This window comes from Heptranchias perlo, chromosome 5, assembly GCF_035084215.1.
Source record: "Heptranchias perlo isolate sHepPer1 chromosome 5, sHepPer1.hap1, whole genome shotgun sequence".
NCBI classification, from domain to species: domain Eukaryota; kingdom Metazoa; phylum Chordata; class Chondrichthyes; order Hexanchiformes; family Hexanchidae; genus Heptranchias; species Heptranchias perlo.
The window spans coordinates 70,616,414-70,641,311 of NC_090329.1; the positions used below are offsets into that span (position 1 = coordinate 70,616,414).

Consider the following 24,898-nt stretch of genomic DNA (forward strand, 5'->3'; position numbering starts at 1 on the left):
ATCCAGTTAAGAAGCTTCTTGGGCTGAAATATGAATTATTCATATGCCTTGAAAGAGTCCAAAAGAACACAAAACATAAGCATTCTATTTTGGTAAATATTTCAATACTTTGTAGAACACTTTCAAAAAAAATTGTCATGTCAAAGTACTGTAATTCACTCTCATGAAATAGTAAATTGAAAGAAAATACCATAAAGTAGAACTATTTTAGCAAGAAATTGAGACAAGGAAACATTTGTCCCTTCAAAGAAACAATTCAACCAATTTCCCTTTCCTTGAATACATGCAACTCAGTATTTCAGTTATTAATGGTTTATTAAATGCAGAAAATAAAATGTTGATAATATATGCAATGTAGTTTCTCTTCTTCAGCCTCTACTCTTCTTCAGAACAACCTGCGAATTAAAAACAGAAACATACTCAACTACTGAAAATATTTTGTATGTTTTATGATCTATCATGATGCTTTGTACACAATGATCTGAGAACAGGTTGTCATGTCTTAATTATAATTCAGGAGGTCACAGCAAATATTTCTACAAGAGTAAATTTTATTTAGTTGGAAAACTATCAAAGGAGCATTATAACTGTCTAGGACCATGTATACAAGGTTCATACACAAAATATTTTAATCAGGAAAATTGCTATTTTAGCCTAAACTTTCCTATTTTCTGCATATTAAAACATTTTAAAGCAAATAAAGAAATATGATGGACATGCTTTTGCTAGATGCAAGACTGAAAGTGCAATTTAAGTAAGACAACTAATAAATTGGCATTGCCTAGACTTTCATCACTCCTTCCCCCTCCCTTCCAAAAAGCCAGTATATCAAAGAAACTAGTGTCTCGCTTAGCTTTGGCAAAATCCAATAATTCAGCTGGGCCCACTGTTTGCACCCACCACTCCTGCAAGGTACAGATTAATATCTGCTTCCCCAAGGTCAATGCACAAGATTTACTGGTTTTATTTAAAACAATCTACAGTATTCTGATGAATAAATTCCATTCCTCTTCAGTAAAACAATCCAAACTCATCTTGCATTGTAGTACCATGTTTAGACATATTTTCAAAAGTTCAGGTTAATGCCTTCCTGTGCTCTCTGCACTTAGGCACCAGCAGAAAAACCACATCCAGAGTGTGCCCTGCTGTAATGAACTGAGCCTGCCTGCATTTCCAAGTTCAGGTCATCTCAAAAGCAATAATTGGTCACTTTCAACTAAAGCCTCCATTCATGGGAACAACTAATGAAGTTAAAGAGCTAACTACAAAGATAATGACACCAACCAAATATTGAGTTAAAAGTGACCAAGTGTTTCTGACAGTAACTGTCAAGTATGCCTCAGTAAAGAGATTGAACTGTCCCTCCTATATGTTGATCAAATAGACCAAATATTATATAACCAAAGCAGTAACTAGTTGGGAATTAAAACCTTAAAAGTTCATTAAGGCTAAAGTCAGTTCTGAAAATTAGAATTGATGAAATGCTACTCGGACAATGTCTAAACCATGCAGGTCAGCTCCATAGCCCATTAAGAATATGTCCATTACGTACAACTGTGGAGGTTATAATTTCATATTGGTAATTCTTTCCCTATGTGTGGAACATTAGAATACCCTGTGGACAAGTTATTACATGCAAGCAAACTGTCTGAACAATTCAAGGTAGAATACTACTAAACAATGTATTTCCAAGTTCCAGGGTAAGGTGGAATCCACTGAATTTTGGGAGGACCTATTTTTTTTAGCTGCCAAGATGCCCGAGGCCTGGATCCTAACAATGATTCAAACTGACAATCCCTGTGAACCTTGGGAATCTCAGACTAAAACTGTGAAGGCTCCATTGTATCCACTGCAGCCTAAGCTACAATGAGTCAATCTAAACATAATTTATGAGTTTTTACACTAGATACGCTTTTTCAGGTTCAGCATTACTGATCACTTCTTTAAGTCCCCTAAAATCTCAAATGCAACATTTTCTGCCCAATATCTAGTTAAACGATAAAGACACCGGGGATTGCAACAGAGGACCCTTACTCTGTATACCACCTCCTGAAACATGACGCATGCCACCACGTGAATTACCTTCTCTTTACGGAAGGCAGGGTGAAATAGCACTTTACCGAAACATAGCACAATTTCAAACTATCAAATGGTTTATTTTACATGAAATACATGAATAAAAAGTATAGTTTTCAGAATGAAAACAATTTTACCACACTCCTATTATGAAAAATAATTATGTAACTCATCAACTCTCTAAACATGACCTTGCTTCTCCAGCGAAGCTGGTACAGACTTTAAAACATGGGCACCTTCTTAATGCTGCTGCAAATACACAGATCACCCTGTTTAGGGTGGCAAGGAAAAAGAGAAAAGAAGAGAGAACAAGGAGAAGAGCAGCATTGTCTGTGAATTGCTCCCCCATCGGTTTATGTGTCGACAATATAACTTTCATGATTAACCCACAATGGATATTTCACCAATATTGAATGAAGTCCAAAAAAATCATTCATTGATGGTCTTAGATGCTCATCAACAATGTAACCATTTCAGCTAATCGACCAAAGGTCCAGGAACTCGAGTAAGCAGTGCCATTCCTGTGAAGCCTATAATGGCACAATTAAAACAGTTCCACCTCCTCTAAGAAACCATGAGTGACAGATTTAAACCTTCACACATGAATTCTATTGTATTGCATGTTTAAAAAAAATCCAGTGCAGGCAACCCAAGCAAAATCCAATTTGCTACAGTAGAAAAAAAATTCTAAGAATGTGCTCGAGGGCTGTTACTGCAACAAAGTCTATGATGCCCTTTGGTAATAAGGATCCTGCCCAAAGAATGTAGTCACAGGTTATCCCCAGTTCCAATGCATCCTATGCAAACTTCTTGTAACCTCAGATGCCCAGCTGTTTGGACTTTCCCTTTAGTGGCAAACAATTCTTACTCAGTACAGGTAATTTTGCATGCTTTTATTGCATCTGAATTATAACAGAGTCAGCTACTGAGGTCATTTACTGGACCCTGCAATCAGTCTACTTCAGCAGTCACTTGTGCCTACATTAGTGTAAGTCCTCCCATATTTCCCTGGTAATGGTTCAATAAATAGCAGAATGAGTCACAAGGTGGCTGAAGCAGGCAGGCTCTGCAAAATCCATGAAGCCTACAGGGGCAGACATTCAGATTTTGGATCAGCCAGACCTTCTAATTTCTAACAGCAAAATATTCATTTTCATCTCCCTGTGCTGTAATGTGACTTGAATGGCATCAGGAACCAAAAGGGAGATACTTCTTACCAGCTTACAAATAATTTTGTTCACCAAGGCAAATTCTCAGGCCTTGAACTCCTAACAGACTACAACATCGCTGAACACTACCGGATGCTGGTAACTACAAATGGCAACATCACCATAAGAAGTCAGTAGTACATGTTGAGGGATTAGACTCAGTATCCAGGAAAGAGAATGGTAGGTAGTATCATGGGAGAATAAACTCCACAAAACATTGGAGTCAACAACAGTCCACAGGATATTTTGTTGAAAGGCAGCACAGGCAATGATCACAGTTGATGTCCACTGTAAGCACGAGAGGTGGTTCCACTATCTTCCTCTGAGTGAGTGTGACCTCAAACAGACATGGAAATAATATTCCACAAGTAAAACACAAAACTGGTAGACATTTGAAACACCTTCAGGAACAGTGAGAACTGAAAGTTGAACTCCTCTGTATGGGAAAGTCAGGAAAGGGCAGCAGCCAAGTGAGGTGCCTTTATATGGCAGAGCAGAGGAGAGTTGTATGGTACTCTCAACTCTCACAAATTATATAATCAATGCTAAAAATGTTTGAGACCATTTCCTTACAGTTCTCTCCACACTCAATCTGTGCTTACTCCTGCAGTATATGAATTATATAACATTTCCCTTTCAAAAAGTGCTTTTGAATCAATTTTGTAAAGTTTAATATCTCAAAAACAAATAAGGTTTTGAAATAACCTTTTTAAGTCTGGAATAATTCAGTATTATTGATAACAAAAATACCATTCACAAATTTGAAGACATTGCCTCTATAACTTGTATCTTCAGTTTTTTAAAAAAAAATCTTAATCCATTGTAGTATTATGCCTGGAAGCAGTCCTAGAAACAATGATTGCACCATACTTTAAATCTTATTTAATATTTATTCCAGATATATATGTAATATATATCTCTAATGTAACTTAAAGTTTAGGGTAAATCTATGATCCAAACTACCTGGAACACAAAGAAAGGAAAATAAGACTTTTTAAAAAAAAAATACAAGATTTTTATATTCTAAAATTATCATGCATTGGAATGCAAGATAGATGAATCACCAAAACTAACTTTTATAATTATAGTTTACATAATCAAAAGCAGTGTTCAGGTTTAAGAGTATCTTAAGTCATTTACCACATACTATTCAGGGCCACTAACCTGACTTCATAAATTCAAAGGTTACAACAAATATAAATGCCCAGAGGCTATTTCAAGAGGATTCTGAACTAATTAATTCCTTAACTGCCTGGTTCAAAATGCCCTTTGAATGACAACGACAGCAAATCAAAAAATGGAATTTAGAGCACTAAATCTGTATAAAAATGTGCACCTCTGGTAGTCACCTGTTCCTGGCTCCCCTTCATCTGTGTTACATTACTTCAGTTAATAGCTTAACTGACTGGTTAGCTAACCACTTGTTTCTCTTAAGAACCAGCCAAGTGTATTTCTTCAACCATGTAGCCTCCAAGTATTTATTTTACACTTATTATTCAGCATCTATGGCCTGCTTTTGACAGTAATTCTGGACAATGGTCTGGTTTTCCTCTAAGTTTTTAATAACACAGCACCATGCATGAGGCTGTTCACTGCTATTTATACTGGCACCAGCACAGCTCATTAAGGCAGTCAGACATGATAATGGTATTAAGGTGCAGACTGGGATCAAGCACAAGATCATGCTGTACAGAGATGATACTGACAGCAAAGTTTATTGAAAAGAAAATAACCAATACCTAATAACTGGTTCAAAGATCAAAGATCAATCAGGCAAACTGAAGTAAAGGAGAATATTTTACAAAGTACTTTACAAAGTAACCCCCCTCCCCACCATCATCTAATTTAATCCTACATACAGAATAAATAAAATTATCTAGAAACATGCCACCTTTCATCTGGGCTTGCAAAAATTAGCAAGCAGTTTTCAAAATGAGCAGCAAAACTATTGCAGTCCTCGCCATGTTTTTTTTTATTTGTTCATGGGATGTGGGCATCGCTGGCAAGGCCAGCATTTATTGCCCATCCCTATTTGCCCTTAAGGTGGTGGTGAGCCGCCTTCTTGAACCGCTGCAGTCCGTGTGGTGAAGGTTCTCCCACAGTGCTGTTAGGAAGAGAGTTCCAGGATTTTGACCCAGCGACGATGAAGAAATGGCAATATAATTCCAAGTCGGGATGGTGTGTGACTTGGAGGGGAACATGCAGGTGGTGTTGTTCCCACGTGCCTGCTGCTCTTGTCCTCCTAGGTGGTAGAGGTCGAGGGTTTGGGAGGTGCTGTCGAAGAAGCCTTGGCGAGTTGCTGCAGTGCATCCTGTGGATGGTACACACTGCAGCCACTGTGCGCCGGTGGTGAAGGAAGTGAATGTTTAGGGTGGTGGATGGGGTGCCAATCAAGCAGACTGCTTTGTCCTGGATAGTGTCGAGCTTCTTGAGTGTTGTTGGAGCTGCACTCATCCAGGCAAATGGAGAGTATTCCATCACACTCCTGACTTGTGCCTTGCAGATGGTGGAAAGGCTTTGGAGAGTCAGGAGCTGAGTCACTCGCCGAAGAATACCCAGCCTCTGACCTGCTCTTGTAGCCACAGTATTTATATGGCTGGTCCAGTTAAGTTTCTGGTCAATGGTGTCCCCCAGGATGTTGATGGTGGGAGATTCGGCGATGGTGATGCCGTTGAATGTCAAGGGGAGGTGGTTAGACTCTCTCTTGTCGGACATGGTCATTGCCTGGCGCGAATGTTACTTGCCACACATCAGCCCAAGCCTGGATGTTGTCCAGGTCGTGCTGCATGCGGGCTCGGACTTGCTGCATGCGGGCTCGGACTTGCTTCATTATCTGAGGGGTTGCGAATGGAACTGAACACACTGCAATCATCAGCGAACGTCCCCATTCCTGACCTTGTGATGGAGATTGCCGCTAACGCTATACCGTTGGACAATTTATACTTCAAAAAGTGTTCTGTTTAAAGTCCATTAATCTCCCCCATCACCAACTATACCTGAACTATCCTGCACTAATCAGGGACGAGAGGTACTGTTGGAACTCAGCACTCTAATTCCGGCCCGCTCGTACTTTTCTCTGGTGCAACGTAATCCATCGTTATTGTGTAATGTTCTGCACGATTCACATACTGACAGGACATAGCAAAGAACCACAAACTTCTAACTTGCGTTTCCATACTGGTACTGTTTGCAGAGATCAGTCAACTTCGCCCAGCTTCTTTTCAGCTGAATTCCCCGTAACTGTTGACAGTTATGCTCCATAACTGAGAAGCATAATAGGTATCTGCACCTTAACGAGGTGCAAACTACTCATGGAACACCTATGTCTGCCCAAAATAGCAGGCACACTTAACACGCTGTAAGCTGCGACTTTGTAATTGACAATAATGGTATTGGCAAATGATTAGCACTATTTACCCGATTTAAACGCCGCAGTTTAAGTGGTAAATGAAACTATCAGTGTCACATAATCAGGTTATGTTCTACCAAAGACTATTGAAGAGGTTTTCCCATCAGTCCCTGAAACTTAATCTTATCAAGTTACAGAGTAAAGAATCTTGATAGTAATAAATTGATTGAAACAACTCGGAAGTTATCAAACATGATAAACTTGCAAACTACAATACTTCTTTAAAAAAGATTCAGCTCATCTAAAGACTCATTCTATGCAGCTGAACCTTACTGACCAGAAGGTTCCAGGTTCCTTTCCTGGTCTGCAATGAGTTCGCTGATCTCAGGCGGGATGGTAGTAGAGATGCTACAATTAGCATCAGTGCTCTTAAGGTAGACAAGGGAAAATCATCCGTGATTCTTGCTCCTGATGGCCATTCAATAACCTGTACTGGAAAGTGTGAATGTGTAGACTTAAGTGCAGGAAACCTAAGTTCATAAGAATGCACAAGTTCAAAAGCTCTGACATTAGCTTTCTCGGAACCAAACTGCAGTTCCAAATCGGACCAACCGGAAGCACGAAATGTCATATTTTCTTGGCATGTGTCATAACCTGAGACACATGGGTGTTTCCTTGCCCTGCCCCAAGCAGCAAATAATAGCGTCTGGAAGTACAATAAAACTGCCAGCGGACCAAAATTGTCATCATGGCACCAATGGACAAAATACTTCCAATTATTATTGTGATCCTTTCTTGGAAGCCAATAAAGTTGCCTCACTGTTAGAATCCTAGTTCCTTTATGCTGCTCCTTTTAAGGGCCATATTGTCAGTCAGAAACTGAGTACTTCGGGGCCGAGCTGGAGCCCAATGGGTTGCTCTGAGCAAAAAACAAATCAAGTTTCAACATCGTTGTAGCCATGCACCTGTAATATTGAGCTCTTGTGCTCAGTTAGGAGCAAGGAACAACATTTCCAAAAGTCACAATGTTACATGACAGCACAGGCAGGCATCAGGAGAGTGGGTTACCAGGAATGATCCATGCATCAATGCACTTTTAAACCAGAAATAAGCATCAGTTGGTGGCCAAGATGGGGCCAACCAGAGTCAATCTGATCATTGTAGGCTGCAACTCAAAGATGGTTGAAGAAAAGCATAAGGATTTTGCAAATTAACTATACGAAGAATCACAAAAACTGTAGCACCGGAGGCCATTCATCAGATACTGCCTAACTAGTTCGAAGGAAACTCCCTTCTGCAACTGCTTCAAAGTCATGCCAATGTTTTCACTAACATTAGCAAATAGAAGAAAACATAACTGCAGGAAGTTCAGTCAAATAAACAAAGTTACATTTCACTTCAAGAAAACAGGACTGAGTTAATGAACTGAGAATTTGATGTTTAGATTAAACAAAGCATTGTCACTAAGATTTCAATAAAGCATATTAGAGGGCTTGTGAAGTTTTTAATACTCTGTCTACTGAAATGGAGGCCCACTGGATGTTTAACATTTGATAAAAAAATCTGCCATATTTGAGATTAATATCAAAAAACATCAATTATTGCAACTTAAAAACATTTTTTACCTTTGCCACTTCCATGACATGGTTTGGCTGAATGGCAGAACTCTTTGATTCAACAGCTTTAGTCCTAGCCTCCACTGCCAGACGATGAAGGAACAAGAGACAGTTTAAATGTACCTACAATTCAAATAAAAATAGATTTTTTTTTTGTAAGGACAGATTGCCATCATTCAACAGGACAGAGAATGAAAAAAATTGTGCAGAACCAAATAAGCAATTGACAATATTAGTGGTTTTGATACAACTGAGCAGCTTGCTATATCACTTCAGTGGGCAGTTAAGAGTCAACCATGTTGGTGTGAAACTGAAGTCACATAAGGACACGCATAAAAGGCAGGAGGTTTTCTTCCCTAAAGTGAACCAGTTAGATCTTTACGATAATGGTTACACCAGTATTTTATTTCCACATTTGTAAAAACATTTTTAAACTGCCATGGTGGGATTTGAATGGTATGCAATAACTACAAAGAATATACAGCACCGAACAGGCCATTTGGCCCAACAGGTACATGCCGGTGTTTATGCTCCACATGTGCCTCCTCCCACCAGTCTTCATCTAACCCCATCAACATGTTGTACTATTCCTTTCACCTTCATGGGTTTTGTCTAGCTTCCCCTTAAATGCATCTATGCTATTTGTAACAACTCTCTGGGTAAAGAAGTTTCTCCTGAATTCCCCATTGGATTTTTTTAGTGATTATCTTATATTTATGGCCCATAGATCTGGTCTCTGCCCCCCAGCCGTGGAAACATTTTCTCTAGGTCTACCCATCAAACCCTTTCATAATCTTAAAGACCTCAATCAGGTCATCCCTCAGTCTTGTCTTTTCTAGAGAAAATCACTCCAGTCTGTTCAATCTTTCCTGATCGATATAACCTCAGTTCTGGTATCATCCTAGTAAATCTTTTTTGTACCTTCTCCAGTGCCTCTCTATCCCTTTTTTAATACGGCGACTAGAGCAGTTTGCACTACTCAGAGGTTCTACACAAGTTTAACATAACTTCCCTGCTTTTCAATTCTATCCCTCTAGAAATAACCTTAGTGCTTTGTTTGCCTTTCTATGGCCTTAATAACCTGCGTCGCTACTTTTAGTAATTTGTGCATCTGTATCCCCAGTTCGCTCTGCTCCTTTACCCCAATTACTCTTACTTTCCAAGGAGTAAGTGGCCTCATTCTTCCTACCAAACTGTACCACTTCAAATTTAACTATATTGAAATTCATTTGACAATTAAACACCCATTCTGCAAGTTTATTAATGTCTTCCTGTATTTTGTCACAGTCCTCCTCAGTATTAACGATACACAATTTAGTGTCGCCTGCAAATTTTGAAATTGTACTTCCGATTCCAACTCGTTTATATAAACGGTGAACAACCACGGTCCCAACACGGATCGTTGTGGAATCCCATTCCCATTTTTTGCCAGTATGAGTAACTACCTTTTACCCTGCCTTTCTGTTTTGTAGCCAGCTTGCTATCCATTCTGGTCGAGTATGACCTTCCTTCTTGAAATCCGTGCTGACTATTTTTATTATATTTTCGGTCTCTAGATGTTTTTCTATTACATCTTTGATTAAAGATTCCATTATCTTTCCTATCACCAACGTTAAGCTAACTGCTCTATAGTTCCCTGGGCTTGTTCTATCTCCCTTGTTAAATATAGGAATCCCGTCACTGGCCACCAGTCCTTTGGCATTATTCCATTTTCTAATGAATTTTTATATGATGTAATCATGCCTCTGCTATCTCTTCCCTAACTTTTAATATGTGCGGATGCAATCCATCCAGACCGGGGTTTTATCCTCTCTAAGTTTGATTAGTTTATCAATTATCTCCCCCCTTTCTATCTTAAATGTCTTCACATCTTTTTTGATCTCTTCTTCTAATGTTATGCCCATGTTATCTCCCTGGTAAATACTGAGGCAAAGTAATTATTTAATATTTTTACCATTTTGCTGAAATTACCTGGGAGTTTATAGTGTATATCCTATCCTGATTTTTCATGTTATTTATGTGTCTGTAGGATACTTTACTATTTATTTTTATATTCCTTGATAATTTAGTTGCGTAGTTTCTCTTTGCCTTCCTAATTGTTTATTTTGACATTTCCTAACCTTTTTGTATTTCCTTTTGTCATCCTCTCCTTTGTTGCCTATATACTTAGTGTACACCTTTTCATTTAGTTTCAATTTTGCTCGTATTTCTGTATTCATCCATGGTGTGTCATTATTGTCTAGTTTGTTCTTGATTTTTAGTGGTATATTTTTCTCCTGGACTCTATCGCCATTTTAAATGTTTCCCTCTGCTGTTCTATTCTTTTGTTTGTCAGTAAATTCTTCCAGTTTATTTTCCCTAGTTCCATGCTCATCCCCTTAAAATCAGCTTTTTTCCCAATTTATTACTTTGGTCTTTGCCTTACTTATGTCCTTAAGATCTTTATCTTAAACCGTTATTATGTTGTGTTCACTAACACCTAGATATTCCCCTATGCTTATTTCTCTTATCTCTTCTGGTTCATTTCACATTACTAGATCCAGCAGTGCTTCCTCTCTTGTTGGGCTTTTTACGTACTGCTTAAGAAAGGAGTTCTGCACACACTGTAAAAATTCCAAACCCTGTACCCCTTTACCTACCTCTTGCCTGTTGATTTAGGGATAGTTAAAATCTCCCATGATTATTATTCTACATCCTTTACTCATTTCACATATTTCCTCCTCCACCTCCTTTCGACTATTAGGTGGACTATAGTATACCCCTATTAGCGTGATCAATCCCTTTTTATCTTTTATTTCACTGCATATGAACTCAGTTTGTTATGTCCCTTTTTGCCACTGCCATTGTGTGATCTCTAATTAATATAGCTCCACCAGCCTGTCTTCTTTCCCTATCCTTCCTGATTATGTTATAACCTGCAATATTTAGTTGCCAGTCTTGTTCTTTATGTAGCCATGTTTCAACTGTTCCTACTACATCTGGTTCCTCGCTACAGATTATTGCCTCCATCTTATTTTGGACGCTGTGTACATTGCTGTACAGGCAGTTTAATTCGTCTTTAATAGTTGTTCTTTTTACTTTATTTTGAACAGTCCTTTTATACTTCGGTTTTATAACTATTTGTTTCTTGACAGTGTGTGTTATCTTTATTCCTTACCCTGGTCTGACCTTTACACTCATTTCCTGTTTCTTTTATCTTTAGGCTTTTGTTATTGCTCCCAGATCCCTCCCCCCACCTTGCTAGTTTAATGCCTGATCCACCGCTCTATTTATCCTTTCCTCCACGACTCAGGTCCCATTCCGGTTCTAGGCGACAAGGATTTTTTTTCTATGCTCATGGCACCAGATTGGTCCTAGATTAGTCTAAAATGCTAGCTTCGATTAAAGTTTGCAGAGCCACACTGGGATGTGCACAAGTCATTCTCATATCTTATTCTACCAGAGAGGATGAGGAATGCTGTGCAAACACAAAATATCAGTCTCTGCTGGAATAGAAAGGAGGTAAAATTGAGAATATTTTGTTTAAAAAAACTACACATTTTTCAGAGGGCTGGGCAGTATTGTGTACAGAGAATCACCCTTCCCTTTTAACATGCCACCTTTTCTTGGCTCGTCTGTATTCAATTTACATAGCAGTAATTTCATTACAGTAGATAAATTGGAGATCTTACTTTAATCTCAGTGTGTAGAACAGATAACACAGACTTTATACTATATGTACAGATATAAATAAGTGTAATGCATAGCAGATACTTTGAAATTAGATCAATTCATTGCACACAGTAGGCTAGATAAAAAACAGATATGCTTGCAGGTTGATTTGGCAAACTATCAAAAGCAATCTTTATCTGATTTCTGGTGTTTTTTTAAATTGAAGAAACATATTCAAAGGATCAAAAACAGCTATTTTGTAATGCACTATAGCAACTTGGATAAGCTGAACTGTAATTTGGAAGTTCTGCTGTTACAGTTTAAAAACCTTCAAAGAAGTAATTGCAGTCCCTGTTACATTTTAGCATGCCAAAGATGATTTTTAAAAATTCAACAATGAATACAAGAAATAGTTGCAAGTACGTCTCTGTGCTTACAGAGTAAACTAAAACAACACCAAAGGACTAAGTATTCCCAGGCTCCCTTTACATCGTTTCAACAGAATAAAATAGTGTATGATACAATGAAAAATCTAGTATGTTTTTCTGTGTTACATCTCTGAAATGTATCTCTACAAAATCATTTTTTCTCCCCCAATAAAACAATCTTCTTTTTGGATAAGAGTAATAAAAGTCTGGTCAAACATTTTTATTTTAAGTCTTCCTGTCATGGAACATAAGCGGAGATCAAAACCCAGCAGTGATGAGGAAAATACAAATGTTAAACATAAACTTTAACCATAAAAGTCAAAAGTGGAAAATGTTTATTTTTTAAAAAATTACCTACCTAGGGTCTTCGTCACACTTTGAATTAAGGGACTCTAAGCTGCACGGTTCCACTTACCTGGGGAAAACTCAGAAGACATTCTAAATGTTTTGACATCAATGATTGTTCCAGTGTGGTACAAAGACCATGGACCCGATATTAGGAGGGAGGCGGGTTGGCAGCAGTGGGGGGGGGGGGGGGGGGGGGGGTGTCGACTGGGCACATGCGTAGCTCGCCTAGTAAAATCGGGATGCTCCGCACGCGATCGCAGCCTAATCGAATGTACTTACGCGTGCTTCCGGGTTTCCCATTCCAGACCTGCGCAGCGGGCGCACCGCGCACCCACATCACAGGCTGTCAGCAGGAGGAGCCCTATTTAAAGCAGTCCTCCAATGCTCCTCCTGTAGCAAAGAACCATTTTGGCAGCATGGAGCAAGGCTGCTCCATGGTTCTCAGATTCCTCACTCCAGGTGCTGCTTGATGGGGTGAGTAGGAGGGAAACGTTTTTCCCATCTGATGGGAGGAGGTGGCCTCCCCCTGCCACCAAGAAGGCCTGGCTGGAGGTGGCCGAGGAGATCAGCAGCAGCAGCGTGTGCCGAACCTGGGTCCAGTGCAGGAAGCGCTTTAATGACCTAACCAGGTCAGCCAAAGTGAGTATACTTACGCATTCTCCCACACTCCGTCTTCCACATCACCTCCACCACCACACTGCCACCACAACGCTCTCGCATCACTCCTCACATCCACTCAACCATTATCCTCACCTTACCTGCACTTACTCACTGCCCCAGTTCCCATTCGAACACTACCACGCAACCCAATCCTCATACAATCTCATGGCTGTGTCTCAAACGCACCCTCCCATGCATCGCCCTCACGGTCACCCCCACACACACTAATGGTTGCATAGTGACCCGCTGCATGCATCACTCAATCACGCATCTCTGTGTTTTGCCTTGATAGGAGAAGAGATGCCAGAACGCTCGGGAGAGGGCAAGGACCGGAGGGGACCTGCCACACCAGGTGGTCCTAACGGACGCGGAGCAGCAGGCAATGGAACTAAGCCACACGCTGGAGTGCCTGTCCATGGCGGACGCTGAGACTAGGAGCGCACAAACAGCTGGAGACAGAAATCTAACACTCAGCACTCATGTTAAGCGAATGATCTCATCACTTGGCATCTGCAGCACCTCAACATCTGTCCACACGCTTACTATGGCTTTCTGTTCTCTTGCATGGCCATCTGCGACCGCAGTGACTGTGGAGGGCGATTCCTGAGAGGCGGTGCATCGTCACATCTGAGCCAGCCATCCACCAGCACAGATACACACACCTCGGTGGGTCCCCGTCCTCAATTAGTTGGGCTTGCACATGGTGAGTCACCACACACGTGAGCACAAGCAGATCCTGGTGGCAGGGGCAGCCGTGGAGAGTCCGCGTCGATGAGAGTACTCTTCTCCAGGCTCTGCTCAGCTGGATACAGATGCTGAACCCTGGGGGCCAGCCATGAAAAGGAGAATCATCGAGGGGCAGCAGCACATTGCCGAGGTACTGGAACAGTTGCCACGCGCACTCTCCACAATCGCGCAGAGGATGGAGGAGTCCAACTCCTGCATGAGTGGAATGGTGGCACAGGTACAGGAGGGTATCTCCGAGATACTGTCACAGGGACGTGAAAGCATCTCTGAGACAGTGTCGCGGGTAGGTGCAGGAATGTCTGCGACGGAGGAAAGGCTAGCCTCCATCGAGCTTCAAGCACAACTCAACAATGAGTCCATTCAGGCCCTGACAACGGCCATTCGGATTCAGGGTGAGCAACATTCTGCTGCCTTAAACAGGCTGACAGATACATTACAACCGGCCTGCCAAGGCTTCACACAAATCCTCCAAACTGTCGTCCAGCAGGGTGGAAGGAGTGATGTGGGCCTGGGCCAGGAGAGGGATGATGGTGAAAGGGGACATGGAAGTGGGGACGCCACTCAAAGCGCTTCCACGTCTCACCCGTTGCCTCCCTCTCAACCAGTACCCGCAATGCTACCTCCTCTCCAGGTGGCCGAGTCTACCCCTGCACAGGTGGAGCAGTCTTTGGAGGGGGCCCTCACGGACACCGAAACCCAGAGGGCGTCCGCGCAAAGCATCTCATCATCAGGGCATGGACAAGAGCAACCTGCCACTACCTCTGCTGAAGCCACAGGGGTAGCACCACGTAGAGGTTCCCGTAAACGTACGGCTAAGGTTTTGAGAGCACAAAAGGGATGCACAAGGGTGTATGACAGAATGTCATGTTTTTGATTTAATTTTGTTTGTTTTGCCAAGCACATTAAAATTTGTTATCACCACTACTGCCAAGTCTTTGCAAATCTTGCCTGGTTTGTGCAATAATTCCCTTTCCTGAGGATCACCATGAAGGCCCACACCTGATGCCACCCATTGTGTCACTGCAGAGTGGGTGCAGATGTATTTGCAGGGCTCTTTTGTGTAGACGATTGAGAGACACTGGCGATGTCCCCGGTGGCACCATGGAAGGATCCGGAGGAGAAATTGTTGAGGGCAGTGGTGACTTTGACAGACAGGTAAGATGATACTGTTCCAGGCTGGCCCGGGCACCTCGGCATCAAGGAGGCTGATGTCCACGACTAAATGTCGAGTGACTCTGAGCCTCCGTGTGCACTGCTCCTCAGAGAGGTCCAGGAAGCTGAGCCTCGGTTTGTAGACCCTGTGGCGAGGGGAGTGCCTTCTGCGATGCATCTCTCTCTGCAGTTGCCCTCCCTCCTGCTGTGTAGGTGGATGTGTCACAGCACTGTGTTGTGGAGCTCCACGTGTCAGAGGTGGTCGGCGTGGCCAGCGATGCCGTTCGTCCTCCAATGAGGTCATGACTGCAGCTATGGCGGCCCCCATCCTCAAGATGTACGTTTGAGGGGGTCCGCAAGGTCTGCACACTGAGTTGAGGTTCCAAGTTTGTGAATTTTTGTGTTAGGAGGAGGGTGGTGCAGGCCAAACTTTGTTCAAAGTGACAGAGTAGCCTCCTGCAATGAGTGAGGGTCTCCCCCCACCTGTCAAATGGACCTTTGCAGCTCCCACAGGCTGGTGGTTGCAACACGTCTGTTTCAACTGGGAGTGTTTCCCCCAGTACGGGAAACACGCTCAGTTGAGATGAAAACCCCACCCCTCCTAAAATATCCTCCCAATCAGGTCTGCAAACGACATGAACTATCAAATTAATTGGTTTAAGTGGAATCCCGCCAGCTTTAATTGCCAGTGGGAGTCCCGCATGTGGGGGCTGGGCGCACATCTAAGCGAGTCATTGGGGAACCCGGAAGTGGGTGGGTTGGAGCTGGACCTGCCCCGGGAATCCCGAATTTTAGCAGCCCGCTTGCCACGAGCGCACCTGCTCAGACATCTGAAAATCGACCCCCATATCTCAACTATAAACCCAGTTTGTTTTGATCCCTACACTAAAGAAAAGGAAGGAGGAAGACAGACTGAGGCATATCTATTCTAAAGCAAGGGACAGAGGTTCTCTTTAATATTTACCTAAATGCTGCAGGGAGTGGAAAAGAAGTTACCTCCATAAAGGAGACACTGAAAATAATGGAGGCAAAAAGCCACCATTTTCCTGTCTGCTCAGAAGTTTACCTTCTGAGAGAAACACACTAATGGAGCGTGGTGCAAGTTTGGCACAGATATCAAAAAATCTTAAAGGAATGCATGTATGTGAGCACGCACATACGTGGCTGTATGACATTCCTTCAGGTAACACTAATTTCCCATTACACATCCCTAAAAAATCCCAGAATAACCATTCTGATAACCTTATAAATCCATGTGAGTTTCACTCCTGTGGTTTATATTACCTTTCAATACACTTTTTAAAATATTGAAAATGGATGTTTTAAACTGATTGTATGTTGTCCACGGGCACTTTCAATGGCTTGGATTTGCAAATCAATTGAATATGGTTTTTGCCATGACTAATTCCATACATGTGCATGTGATCACAAAACTATTTGAAAATGTAACTAGAATTTGTAACAGTTCTAGAGACCTGATGTTCAGAACATTTCCTTCAATTACTGTACTTCCATTAATGCATCACATAATGGGAATAGACCAGCTGTAACTCTTTTCAGTGACAAACGAACACAGCACACAAAAGACAACTATGACAATCACCTAAATGCACTAGTTTTAATGTTTAAAATCTAATTTATTCTTTTAATAAAATGAAAAGTATAAATATGAAATGGGGTTAGCGTCCAAAGAACAAATATTTGTCCAATGACAAAGGATGTGCAACTCTACTTGTGTGCTCTTACGAAGGTCTAGATGGTTCATACGAACATACGAATTAAGAGGAGTAGGCCATTCGGCCCCTTGAGCCTGTTCTGCTATTTGATAAGATCATGGCTGATCTGATTGTGACCTCAACCCTACTTTCCCATCTATCTACTATAACCTTTGACTCCTTTGTTAATCAGGAATCTATCTAACTCAGCCTTAAAAATATTCAATGACCCTGCCTCCACCGCTCTCTGGGGATGGGAGTTCCACAGACTCACGACCCTCAGAAAAAATTCTCCTCATCTCCATCTTAAATGGGAGACCCCTTTTTTAAACTGTGGCCCCGAGCTCTAGTCTCTCCCACAAGGGGAAACATTCTCTCAGCATCTACCCCTTCAAGTCCCCTCAGAATCTTATATGTTTCAATAAGATCACCTCTCATTCTTCTAAACTCCAGTGTATACAGGCCCAACTTGTCCAACTTTTCCTCATAAGATAACCCCCTCATCCCAGGAATCAGTCGAGTGAACCTTCTCTGAACCACTTTCAAAGCAATTATGTCCTTTCTTAAATGAGAGCACCAAAACTGCACACTGTATTCTAGATGTGGTCTCACCAATGTCCTGTCCAACTGTAGCAAAACATCTCTACTTTTATATTCCATTCCCCTTGCAATAAATGACAACATTCCATTTGCCTTCCTAATCACTTGCTGTGCCTGCATACTAACTTTTTGTGATTCATGTACTATGACACCCACAGCCCTCTGTACCTCAGAGTTCTGCAATCTCTCTCCATTTAAATAATATACTGCTTTTCTATTCCTCCTGCCAAGGTGGACAAGTTCACATTTTCCCACATTATACTCCATCTGCCAAATTTTTGCCCACTCACTTAATCTATCTATATCCCTTTGCAGACTCCTTATATCCTCTTCACAACTTACTTTCCTACCTACCTTTGTGTCATCAGCAAATTTAGCAACCATACATTCAGTCCCTTCATCCAAGTCATTGATAAGATTGTAAATCGTTGAGGCCCCAGCACCGATCCCTGTGGCACTCCGCTCGTTACATCTTGCCAACTTGAAAATGACACATTTATGCCCTGTCTGTTTCCTGCTAGCTAACCAATCCTTTATCCATGCTAATGTTACCCCCTACATCGTGTGCTCTTATTTTGTGTCATAGCCTTTGATGTGGCACCTTGTCAAATTATTGGTAGTAACTATTTTAATTTAGTTGCAATCTCTACTTCAGTGCACAGCATCCAATTTGGGAAAATATGTAGTATGAAGCACAGCTCACCCCAAATACACTGCAATTTATTTTATGGCTAGAAATCTAACCAACATTCTCATTAAATAAGTAAACTGAATGACATCAAAACTACGCCTCAGCACAAGACCATCAACAAATTGACTTCTCACACTTTAAAGCTGCATTAAATCAGAAAATCAAGATGGACAGCTTAAAAGAATACTCTATCACTGGCATTCACATAGCTTCCAATATGCATAGTAAATGTGCACACTTCACAAGTCTGAAACTGAATATTTCCTATTTTGAAAGACTGTAGTGAAACTTCATATACTGCCCAATATCATTACACAGAAATCAGAAACACATATTAAAGTTGCATTCTCCATAAATTGTATCTTCATCAAGAATGCAAAAGAACAGTGAGCTTCAATTCCATTTACAACATTAATGCACCAAATCTTAAACGCTTGACCAGCTGAAAATCTATTTGAACACAATCCGTGTGTAGCATACAAAGAATTAATAATCATAACTAAATTGTGGACTAAAGAGCTTCGTAATATTAAAGACCATCACACAAGGAGTAAGCTCTCCCTTTTGGTTCTGACAAAATGTATGCTCTAGGGAAGTGTTTTCCAATTCGTTAGCCACTAGCCACATATGGAAAATTGGGAATCTAGATGTGGCTAATTGCATTTTTGATTAGTAAATAAAAAATGAGTAATCGACACTGTTGTTGGGCATGTGATTTCAATACTCATTTGCATGCATGTGTACTTTGGCCTTTTTGTGCATTTGTTGATAAAATGTGTTAAGATGAAAAGGAAAGTATGCAAGTATTTTTGATTATTGTGCGCACTTTACTTCCTTGGTTACTGCTTAATGGTTTTTAGCTAAAATGGCATATAACACAGGTGAAAATGCTGGACTTCAGCCCCATGGAAATACCAGGAATATTGTATGAAGAGGGAAGCTGTCATTGTGGTCAACTTGACTAATCCAAATAACCGCTCCAGGCCAGCAGAAGAAAGCAAGCCCAACCAGTAACAAGCAGCTCCCTCAAGACACCTCATGGCAAAGGGCAAGCAACATTCAACTGTGTTCTGGATAGAGCAGGAGCGGGTTTGACATGTCTTGTTGTGCAAGTTAACATTCTCAGCAACCACCTTGATGATGTTGAAGTACCACTCGCAAATGACGGACAAAAACATTCTGTGTTTGATAAATACATGCCAGAATTCCAAACTTTAGTGAAAGAGGAGACTGCAAAGTTTTGAAACTGAATAGGGGTAGATTTTTGTTAAATACATAAGAACATAAAAAATAGGAGCAGGAGTAGACCATACGGTCCCTCAAGCCTGCTCCACCATTCAATCAGATCATGGCTGATCTTCAACCTCAACTCCACTCTCCTGTCTGATCCCCACATCCCCTGATTCCCCTAGAGTCCAAAATTCTATACTTCAGTGTTCATCTTATCCATCTCTCTACCTGTATTGTGTGGAAGGTGTCTTCCACTAATATTAGTGCATGTGGCTAAAGCGGTGGCGCTGAGGCCATGCATGTAGCTAGTCAGCAATTTCTATTGGACAACACTGCTCGAGCTCTACATCACAGCATAAAACAATGGACAACACCCCTTGTGTACTATGTAATGGTCCTCAATCTTTGATTTGTGCTATCCTTCATATCCCATTTATAAATAAGCCACCCAAAAATATCCAGAGAAGCCACTTTTTGGCTGAAATCTAAAGGTATTTCCTTACTGTTCCATTCAAGAGTGCCCCCACATGGCCATCTTAAGTCCTTTCAACTTGAAATAGCAAACGACATAAGATTTGGTGATTCAGAATAGTCCAATTTTCCCCTACAAACCCAATTTTACTTTGTCTTCAAGATAAACTCATAGCTAAAAATCGTTTACAAACAATAAAAAGCAAAAACTAGGATCGATAATCTTAATGTGATAGAAAGGTGATCAAGCACTATTAACAGCACACGTTGAACTGATGAATCCAGACATGCCTCAGACCAAGGTGAAGAGGACAGCATAATGGAATTTATGGTCAGTTGAGAATGAGTCTGAGAATAGACACACACACACACACCCCTTTGGTATATGAAATTAGTTATTCACTGTTTCTAAATCTATCTATAGGTGGTCCTCATTTATTGACTCTGGGCAGTTAATCTCCAGTGAGAACACCTTTGAAGATGTTCTACTATTGGTGCGATGTCCAACCCCCTTGTAATAAGAGAGCTTTCATTTTAATTTTGGGATCCATTCAAATTCAATCTCCTCAGAAAAGGCAGGTTGCATAAACTCTAGCAGTAATTCTTAGTTAAAACACTCACCCATCCAATCATAGCCAGAGAATTTACTATAAGCCCACTGACTCCCATAGTTACCTCGATTACACTTCCTCCAACCCCGCTTGCTGCAAGGACTCTATTCCCTTCTCCCAGTTTCTCCGTCTTCATCACATCTCTTCTGACAATGTCACTTTCCACACCAGTGCTTTCGACATGTCTTCCTTTTTCCTTAACCGAGGATTCCCCTCCACTGTAGTTGACAGGGGCCCTCAACCATGTCTGTCCAATTTCCCACACTTCTGCCCTCACCCCTTCCCCTCCCCGAACCATGATAGGGTCCCCCTTGTCCTCACCTTCCATCCCACCAACCTCCACATTCAATGTATCATCCAACGTCATTTCCGCCAGCGAGATCCCACCACCAAGCACATCATCCCCTCCCCTTTCAGCATTCCGAAGGGACCACTCCCTTCGCGACACTGGTCCACTCTCCACCCCATGGCACCTTCCCGTGCAAGCGCAGAAGATGCAACACCTGTCCTTTCACCTCCTTCCTCCCGTCCAGAGCCCCAAACACTCCTTCCAGGTGAAACAGCGATTTACTTGTACTACTTTCAATTCAGTATACTGTATTCGCTGTTCATGATGTGGTCTCAAATGCAGATTGGGCGATCGCTTTGCTGAACACCTCCACTCAGTCCACAAGCGTGACCCTGATCTGCCGGTCGCTTGCCATTTTAATTCCCAATCCCACTCTCACTCTGACCTCGGCCTCTTACACTGTTCCAATGAAGCTCAACGGAAGCTCGAGTAACAGCACCTCATCTTTTGATTAGGCACGTTACAACCTTCCCTTTTGTTCTTTCCTCCCCTTCGCTGGCTCTGCACTTGCTTAAAAACTATTTAATCGTCAACTTGTTCCAATTCTGACAAAGGGTCATCAACCTGAAACAATAACTCTGTTTCTTTCTCTGCAATTGCTGCCTGACTTGCTGAGTATTTCCAGCATTTTCTGTTTTTCTTTGAGAATCTCCTGCATTGGCTTTTCTTCTCACCTCTACACTGTTAACCTCTGGAGTCCCTCAAAAATCTATCCTTGGCCCCCTCCTATTTCTCATTTACATGTTGCCCGTCATGATCCAAAAGCATGACGTCAGGTTCTACACGTTTGCTGACGTCGCCCAACTCTACCTCTCTCAACACCTCCACTGCCTGTGCTGTTAGACATCCAAACCCGGTGAGCCGCAATTTCCTCCAATAAACATTGGGAAGACCGAAGCCACTGTCTTCAACGCCTGCCTCAAAACTCCATTCCCTCACCACCGATTCTATCCCCTTCACTGGTCATTGTCTCAGGTTGAAACCCACAACTCCCATGTCTGATCACACCCGCAGGCCGTTCTAAAGCACTCTACTTTTGAAGTGCAGTCACTGCTTTGCAGGAAAACATAGCAACCAATTTGTACACAGCAGGGTTTCCCAAATAGCAAATGAATTGACCAGATAATTTTTTTTGTGGTCTTACTTTAGGAAGGGCATAAGAACTACCTGATGTTCACCGCCATGGGATCTATATAAATACAAGTCATTCTTACTTAGGTTTACCTGTGCAAACAGATGGGATCTTGGTTTAATGCTTCATCCAAAAGGCACCTCTAACAATGCAACAGTCTTTCAGTTCTGAACTAAAGTTCTGAACTAGACTATGTGCTGTGAAGTCCATAATGAGGCTGGAACTCACAATTTTTTGATTCAGAGACAAGAGTGCTACAAATTGTGCCACGCTATCAGAGATGAAATATCTCATACAGAATTTGTTCACAGCAGCTGGAAATCCCAGCACCCAAGTTCCTAACCCAAACACTAGGCTTCAATGAGAGAAGGGCTTCTGTGGAACTACAGTACCCAGAGGGCATCAACCCATAGCCAGATAGAAAGAACTGCAGTTGTAGCTCCTGTGAATTTTTTTGCATAAATTAAATGTGAAATAAAAAGGAAAAATTACCTACAAAGGAGAGAAAGGGTTCACAGGTTTGAATATAGGATCACATAGAAACACATCAGAAGATTGACCAGAGGGGCAAAGAGAAACCTGAAAAAAAAGCATAATCATAGAAGTAAAACATAATATATTTTATTTAGTTCTTAATTCTATTCTTCAGCCAAGTACCTCGGTTGTAGTTAGCCATACATTTCAACTTCTCCATACTATGTATTATAGTTTTCACCTATCAGCTTAGGGGATAATGCCTGTTTACTCTGCACAGGTAAACACTTAAAAGCACAATATATCTAGAATTTCCAAAGTTGCAGCTAATTAGGAACAACATTTACAAGAAACCCCATGGATGCTACCTAGCATGCAGTCATTCCTAAAAAGGGGAAGGATAGTCTGAAGTAGTACTTTTTTATTTTAAATATTCTCCCTTTTTATAAAAGAAAATACTCATCAACAGTTAATTTTTTAAAATTTTCCCAGCCCATGGCATAGTGGGAGGAGTTGGACTTGATGCTGCAAGGGTGGAACTGGTCCTGCGGGGGTGTCTGCAGAGAATGCTATGTTGTCTGGATCCCCCAGATATAGTCACAAAAGTGCTGCTTCTATGGTTCCCATCTTAGACTGTAGATAGAACAGCCAGTCCCATGACAGGAAGCTCTAGTCCTTGATGCAATCACCTGGAGGCTCCATCAAAGGATATCTGTAATAGTTACTACTACAGTTTCTGAGGGAACCCCCAAAAATGCAGCTAAACAAATTGGCAGAGCAAAATTTCTTGAGCAACAGGCCTCACACTTTATCAAAGGCATCCAATATAATCCACTCTGCAGTGAAGCCAACTAAAGCAGATCCTTAACCTGTAGTATTAACCAGAGTGAGCAACTTGAGAGTTTGGTAAGTGTGGGAGTTCAGTGAAGTGGGGGAAGGAGGTGCTCCTTTGCTTTGCCTTGCTTTTCCTAACTTTTCTGCAGAGCAGCGGTGGACCTGAGCAGCAGCAGACAGAAAGTGGGGATAAAAGCAGCAGCAGATCTGCAACAAAAGAAAACTGCAGTGTGACGTCATAGGTGAGGGTCGGGAGATTTAACTAACATCAATACTTTGGCGAGCGGCGGGTAAGAACGGGGAAATAATCAGCGCGGAGAAAGCGGGAGTTCAGTCGCTGCCAGTCAGAACCCACCCGCCACGTTCTGAGAAAAATCCAAGTGTGACGTCATAGGGATACATGGAAGTGATTGGTTGGTGAGTAGTTAACTTGTTTAACTTTCAAAACAAGTGTAACTTAGTAATTGTAAGGTTTTAGTAGTAGAAGGTTTACTAGCAGCTGTAAAGCTTATTGGGAGTAGTAGGGTTTATAAATTATAAAATTTAATTAGTAAATTAATTAACACATAAAAAGGATGGCAGGGCAGGTGATGTGTAGCGACTGCAGAAAGTGGGAGCTCCTGGATGCCAGTGTGATCCAGGGCAAACATGTCTGCAGTAAGTGTCTGCGGCTTGAGGAGCTTCTGCTCAGTCATTGAGCTGGAGGCCGAGCTGCAGGCACTGCGACACATCAGGGAGGGGGAAAAATACCTGGACATTCGGTTCCACGAGGCGGTCACACCCCTTAGGATAAGGTCATTTAAATTGGTCAGATGTGACCGTATAGTCAGGGGGATAGATACAGTTCTCTGCAGTCAAGAATGGGAGTCCAGAAGGCTGTGTTGCCTGCCCGATGCCAGGGTTCGGGACATCTGCTCTGGGCTGGAGAGGAACTTGCAGTGGGAAGGGGAGGATCCAGTTATTGTGATCCACGTAGGTACCAATGACAAAGGTAGGACGAAGGAAGAGGTTCTGCTTAGGGAGTATGAGCAGCTAGGGGCTAAATTAAAAAGCAGAACCTCAAAGGTAATAATCTCTGGATTATTACCTGAGCCATGAGCAAATTGGCATAGGGTGGATAAGGTTAGAGAGTTAAATTTGTGGCTCAAAGATTGGTGAGAGAGAAATGGGTTTAGATTCATGGGGCACTGGCATCAGTACTGGGGAAAGTGGGAGCTGTACCATTGGGACGGGCTTCATCTGAACCATGCTGGGGCCAGTGTTCTGGCGAATCGTATAACATGGGTGGTAGAGAAGGCTTTAAATTAAATAATGGGGGTGAGGGATCAAGCAAGGGAAGATGTGATAAATTAAAGAAAGAACACAAGGCAAGAGAGCTAGGTAGCAATAAAGGAAATCATAATCAGAGTGGCAGGAAGGGACACAGCATGCAAACTTAAGAGTGCGCCAGCAGATAAGGCTACAGGTTGCAAAAATAGTAAAAAGGCAGCACTAATGGCTTTGAATCTGAATGTGCGTAGCATTCGTTACAAAATGGATGAATTGACAGCTCAAAT

At 41.8% G+C, this 24,898-nt stretch overlaps 1 protein-coding gene across 1 annotated transcript in view; it reads right to left on the reverse strand.

Annotated features, from left to right (window-relative positions):
• Positions 1-296: 296 nt before the first annotated feature.
• Positions 297-24,898, reverse strand: part of cenpw (centromere protein W) — a 38,253-nt gene continuing 13,651 nt past the window's right edge. The window contains exons 2-3 of the mRNA XM_067984580.1: positions 8,259-8,372; positions 297-395 (exon numbers count right to left, since the gene is read on the reverse strand). Coding sequence (XP_067840681.1) covers positions 369-395; positions 8,259-8,372 — 141 coding nt within the window. The 3' untranslated portion in view covers positions 297-368. The remainder of the gene's footprint in view (positions 396-8,258; positions 8,373-24,898) is intronic.